This window comes from Parasteatoda tepidariorum, chromosome X1 (assembly GCF_043381705.1).
Source record: "Parasteatoda tepidariorum isolate YZ-2023 chromosome X1, CAS_Ptep_4.0, whole genome shotgun sequence".
In the NCBI taxonomy this organism is placed as follows: domain Eukaryota; kingdom Metazoa; phylum Arthropoda; class Arachnida; order Araneae; family Theridiidae; genus Parasteatoda; species Parasteatoda tepidariorum.
This window is the reverse complement of record NC_092214.1, coordinates 50,106,336-50,112,877: the sequence shown is the minus strand read 5'-3', so window position 1 is coordinate 50,112,877 and position 6,542 is coordinate 50,106,336. Positions and strand designations below refer to the sequence as shown.

Genomic DNA, 6,542 nt, shown 5'->3' with positions numbered 1-6,542 from the left:
TATATATATATATATATATATATTAATTTTATTACTAATTCTATAACTAATTTTTTTTTTCATTCAAATGTCTAAAAATAATGGAAACTATCTATACAGAAGATTAGAGTATCTTCGAATCAATATTTAGAATTTAAATACTTAATATAGAGTGAAAAGCATCTCTGTTAATGACAAGCACAAATGTATCAAAATTTTATTTTAAAATTAAAAAAAAACAAAAAAAAAACTTCATGTTCCAGTTTTTACAGTTTCAGTTCTAAAATTGCATTATCACTTCACGAGCTGTAAGATTTAGATTCTTATTTATAAACAAACAGCATTTTAATTTTTAAGTAAATAATCTTAAAATTAGATCAACTTCGATCAATTAAAAAATAAGATTAGTTCAAATAACTTAGTTAAATATCTATAAATATATTAAATATATCTAAAAATAAATAAAATATATTTATAAATATATAAAATATATCTTGAATATTTAAGGAAATGAGCAAGTGCTAATTTGAGAACAACTTTTTGTTTAATTTTAAGATACTAAATTGTCCTAAAAATTAGGATAAATGAAAAAAAAGAATGCACTTTGTGTGTGCGGAGGAAGTTTTATCGCAACAAATAAGGAAAAAAAAGATGCTTTATAGACATTTAAATTCCACCTCTTTCAAACTAAATATCAAACACGTCGTGCTATATATATATAAAGTTACTCTATTTTGTATCAATTATTTTTAGCAAATTTTAATTCAAAATTACTTTTTAATAAACTATGGCATAAAATATTTTCATAAGTTAAATATTTTCCTCCAACTATTCGGCCAGGCAAGCAGTTTTAACAGCCAAGTTAACGAACGATATAAAAATGACTTTCTTAGAAGCATTGATTAATTAAAAATCAATCCATAAGAAACAATAAGATATAGTTGAAACGCAATTAATTACAGATTAGAAATCCGAAACGATTTTTGAGATTTTTTATTTTTTCTTCGCGAAAATCGACTGAAACTCCCAAAGGAAGCAAATGAGACGGGGAGGACGAACAACTGTTTTTCAAATACCGGTTACGAAACCTACCTACATCAATTCTTCTTGAGCTAAAGTACCATTAGTTTTTATCTTTTGCAACAAACCAATGATTAAAGTGATTGGCAAAAAATGAGAAACTTCAATCGGTGTTATACACGACAATACTATTTTCAACCTATTACAAATTTATATAAAAAAAAACGTAATCAGTATGTAATGTGTTTGATCGACATTTAAATAACAGATAAATAGAATTTTAAAAAATAAATTCAAGAAGTTTAATTTTTACCATGTGTGTCACTTTTTAACGTTTTTGTATGTGTGTCAACTTCATTTTTTGTTTAATTTTTATTTGGATTGTATTTATCTTTTGTATTGTATTTTTGTCTGTATTAATTGTTAATGTCAGTATTAATCTTTTGCGTTTTGGTTTTAATTTCTGCTTTATTGTTTTGCATTTAAGCCAATTTTAATTTACTTAAATTTGACACATAACCAAAATAATTAAATGTGCCAATTTTAAAGCTTTGTTTATGTGTAAATTTTCTCTTTTGCTTAATTTTTATTTTATTTGTTCTTTAATTTTATGTACAAATGTGTCAATTTTAAACTTTTATAACTGGGTTTTAATTTTTTTTTTTTGAATACGTTCTAGTTTTAAACTTTTAAACAGATGCATCATACGCTTCAATATATTTTTTGTCAGTTTTGTTAAAATTTTTAATAAATGAATTTTTTTGCACGTTCATACGGTTAATTAAACATGAGAAATAACGGTAAATAAATAAAAATTTACGAATTTGGTATTAAGTTATTTATAGAAAATAGTGCTGCAAAATGTGATCAAAAATGCAAATTATTGTCATAAGCTTTCTGCAACTCAGAAAAATTTAAGTTAACGAATATTTTCACCTAACATAGATGATAAAAATGCTTAATTCATCACATATGTATAAAATGGTGTTAACTTAATAGTTTTCTTAATCAGAAAATGTTTACAGCGTTTTAAAAAACATATATTTCTTTAGAATCTTATTCCGCAAGTTTTAGACAAATTCAAAATGTAAACTTCATAAATCCATATTTGTACCTTCGGATGGCGCGTGATTTCAAAACATTCAAACCTGAACATCTTTTGATGAAAATATTCACTAAATTTGCGAATTACTTTGCGCAAATAAGAATGGTGGAAAAAGTATATTTTACTTAACTAAACTGAAACAATTTTTCAATAAATGCAAATTTAATGTCATTGTAGAGTGCTAAAAATTTACAGCGTATTCTAATAGTGAATTAATAAACAAAAAGCGTAAGAACCTTTAGCAATTATTGAAATGTTTTAAAGAAATAATAAAAGAAAAAAATTTTAAACTAAGTTGTAACTATTTAAATAAGAAAAGAAATGCTCCACTAGGAAATTTATCTTTTTAAAAAGGCGAAATGTTTTAGGAAATATTAAATGAAATACTCTGATTTTGAATTTATATATTTTTTGATTAATTTTTTTATGTAAAAAAGGGGTTAGAATTTATTGAAAACAAAACAAGTTAAAACAAATATCCATACTTGCGTATAACAGAAAGTTTATTTAAAACATTCCTTGATAAGTACAGCATCCAATACGGTGAATGACTTAAAAATGAACACAAACAATCTGCGAGAAATAAAGATTATAGGATCAACAGAATTTTTACCTAATTTTGAAAGATAGACTTAATTCGGAAAAAAAGCGTGCTTAAGCTACATTATCGAATATATAAGTGATCATAAAATGTATTGAACTTATAACGAAGTGCAGCAAGTGCATGTGTGTTGCAACAATATATCCAGGCAAAAAGAAAACTAAAAGAAACATGGTGTGTAGCAGCAAAGCTAAAACAAAGAATGAGTACAGATTTTTGCGAAGTCAATGTCATGCTTTCAAGTACGTCAATCTTTCTCAAATCATTATACCCATTAGATACCTCAATTGAAGTACATTTAAGCATTTAAGAAATTGAATCTATTGTATTCACCACAAAATACAAGGAGTATTGGATTTTTGGTATTAGATTTTACTGAATGACATCGAGAATGGAGGGGCGTTTTTCACCAAGGTGGTAACAGAAAAAGTTTTAAGAATTGAGAATTTTAAAAGTAATTGAATACAGTTGAATAAAATAGAGCTCCAGATTTTAATACCACAAGTTCTGAGAAGAACACGCTGCGCTGAACCAAACGACTTCAGATCAATCAGATTGTAAATTACTACAAAATGTTTGCAACTGAGCAAAATAATCGTGAACTAAATTTAAAAGTAAATTGAAATGAGGTGTTTAGTGGTTCTCAAAAAATAAATAAAATCGACAAGTAAATAATACCAGATATAAGTCATAGATCTACTTTAAGAAATTAGAATCAACGGTGTTGTAATCAAAGTACAATCGAAAAAAAAAAACCTAAGAACAAAACCAAGTACAATAAAAAATCTAGAATCGTGGGCCCTGTATTTACCTAAAGGAGACTAATTTCTTGAGGGAAGTAGTAAATCCAGGGCTACACAGCTTTTGTCATTAAGGAATTTACATATATTTTCTTGTAAATAAGGAACTCCTACCAATTTCGAAACGAATTTAAGCTATTTTTGAAATATATTCTTCTGTTTCTTTTTAATGCTAATCTCAAATGAAAGACTGTCCAACGAGTGTTACTACTGGCAAATAGAGAGTATAGCATAAGCAAAATGTAGGTAAAACTTTATGCTATCAGGAATCTGTCGAAAACTTATCCAAAAAAAATATGAGGTCAATATTAGGTAAATGCTTAGATAATTGTGTTTCTGTTTTGTTTAGAAGTTAGTTATGATTGAACTTACCTTTATTGAGTCGTAGCATGCGATGACTCTTCCATTTTGAACCTCAACGTGGGCTGGAGGATGGGCAAACTTGCATTCGGTGTCTGGCCGCGAGCACTTGTTTCTTTGGTACTCGCGGCACACCTCCAGTTGAAGCCATCTCGAGTCCTTCACGTTGTTCACAATAGCCATGCTACCTACGCACCAGCACTCCACAATGGCGGTTGGTGTGGACACGGAGTTTCAAAGAAAAATATTACTATGTCCGACACTTGGACGGTCAGTTGTGTGCCCAGCAAATAGTGTTCCGCTGGAGGAAGGAAAAGGGCACTTGTTGGCAGGGGTAACTAAATACAGAATTTCTTTTACGAACCTGCAAAACACTTCTTACCTATGCAAAATTTTATTTGAAGAATTAGTGTTGCATTGAAAGCACGCACTAAATCTACTCACTTTTGAAAGTTTTGCTAACTTCTCCCCCGTTGTCTAAGTTCTTAGTAAAGACAAGTGACACGAAGAAGCTCGAATAAAAAGTTCACTAACTACGTTTGATTTTGACGTTTGGGGGAGAGTTCCCTGTCAGGAAATAAAACGTCGAACAGTTTGAAAAGTGTTTTTTTTTCACCCCTTCTAAGAGAGAAAGGGGTATCTTCCTTAATTTTTTTTTCTTCTAATTCGGAAAAAAGTTCGTTCGAAAGAGATCACTGGCAAGGAATTAAATAAAATTCGAAAGGGAACTAGACAAAAGTTCCCCCCGATGCAACGGCAGAAAGCGGCAGCCGCAAAGGGCTGTTTTATCAGCACATAGAACTGTATCCACGATAGAGCACCGAAGTAGCGGCTGGAGCAGAGCGAAGTTAAGGGTAAGCAGCGGCGAAACTTTACAAGTTTCCGTTTACTGATCCTTCCAAAGCACTGGCGTCGAGCGATAGTGTGGGCATGGGAAGGCGTGCGAGGGAGGTAGTCTGGTAGGTCTCTCGGCAGTAGGGTAGACAACGACGGCAGCGCCCACTGACGGCGTGCGTCTTTTCCTTGATCGTGTGGACTTCCCAGTTTTCGAAATCGAATTTCGGGCCCCTGCGATCGTAATTTAAATTTCGGTTATTGCGCTTTTGTACTTAGTGCGCGTCTTTCAGCCTCAGGGGAGAAGAAAGTGGGGAAGTAGTTAAAGGGAGTTGGGAGCTGCTTACTGCGGAAATGATATGCATGTATGTTTAGAAATTAAAATAAATGAACGTGTGTTTTATATTTTTGCAATCAAGTTTGAAATTTTAAAAAAAAGTTTAATATATCGTTTAAGACTTATCAAATGGTTTATTCACGCCTACGTGCTTTTTGCTTTTATGGCATATATTTAGCATGTATATACTTTAATATGATTATCATTGAAAAGTTAAGAATGGTTTTACATATATTCAGGTATTAATTCAACTAGATAAAACCAGACACTGCTACTGAACAAATGAAATTTTCAACAAATTTCTTTTTACTTCATTTACGAAAGAAGGAGTAAGTATAAGTAAGTTAAAGGGGGGGAGTCATATTTAGTATAATTTACTTGAGAGAAATTATGTATCTATACATCTCTGAAATAAATACGTAACTGACCATTTTATGTGCCTATCTTTTATATAAATATTTATGTTGGAAATATATTTTATTTGATAATACTTAATATGTTGTATCTTAATATTTACAAAATTTTCATCTCAAATCATAATAAATAAAATACAACAATGAAACAAAGGTTTGACAAATATTCTCATAATATCAGATGAATAATTTATGCTGTTATTTTATTTAAATTTTGCTGCGATTGGCAAAATAATTAGAAAAGGTTAAGTATGTTTTATTACTAATCACTTAGAGCTAAAATGAAAGGCAATGTTTAAAAAATTATCAAAAAGGTAGTTTTTACTAAGTGTAATAAAAAATGGTTATGAGTTTAAGGATGTAGCATAAATTAGACAATATTAGTCACTTCGGTTAAGTGGGAATTTCCTTTAAAAATACATGACTTGTTTGACAATAAATGTTTTTAAATCTACAGAAAAACAATGCATAATTAACAAAAGTTATTAGATATCATAAAGTTTCATCCATTTCAATTTTTCATTTTTCTAATATAATATTATATATATTTATATATTTTTGAATTAGAGACTTCCTATTTTTTTAAATTTTAATCTTTCATTTTTTTAATTTTTAGTATTTTAGTTTTTGCATTATTTTTAAGTTTTTAATTTTGTATAAGCAGTTTTTGAGAAAAATATACCTTTTAAATTCATGCAAATGTTGAACCGTAATTTTACATTTCACGTAGCCAATCTAATGTAGGAGAAACAATCAGAAAATATAAAGTTACATGATTTTTTTATGAATAGGAATTTTTTTTCTGGCACTAAACTTCTTAAGGTACAGAAATATATTTAAAAAATATTTTATTAACAAATATATTTATTTCACTTATCACGTGACTGAGAAAACGTGAAATCGCCTTGTTATTTGTTCTCTAAAATATACCAGGTTAATTCCTCTTAACTGTTTAAACTCAACGTAAATTAATCTTTTACTTTATCCATTTTTATAATTTCGTATATTATGAGTAGAAAAGGTAATAAATGAAAAATTTTCAAAGGCATAATTTCGATAGTAGAAATCTGGATAGGACCAGATGTTAATTATT

General features: G+C 28.9%; 1 protein-coding gene and 1 long non-coding RNA gene across 8 annotated transcripts in view; one reads left to right on the top strand and one right to left on the bottom strand.

Moving 5' to 3' along the window:
* LOC107438554 (muscleblind-like protein 2) overlaps positions 1–4,959 on the bottom strand; it is a 400,349-nt gene extending 395,390 nt beyond the window's left edge. For 2 of the 7 annotated variants that reach the window (XM_043043159.2, XM_043043160.2), the window contains exon 1: positions 3,878–4,910. In XM_043043159.2, coding sequence (XP_042899093.1) covers positions 3,878–4,048 — 171 coding nt within the window. In that variant the 5' untranslated portion in view covers positions 4,049–4,910. Of the gene's footprint in view, positions 1–3,877 lie in introns of all 7 variants that reach the window. The other 5 variants (XM_043043157.2, XM_043043161.2, XM_071187782.1 and 2 more) reach the window with 5 other exon arrangements.
* The window catches only part of LOC122269529 (uncharacterized), a 190,454-nt gene that overhangs the window by 117,793 nt on the left and 66,119 nt on the right, over positions 1–6,542 (top strand). The window lies entirely within an intron of this gene.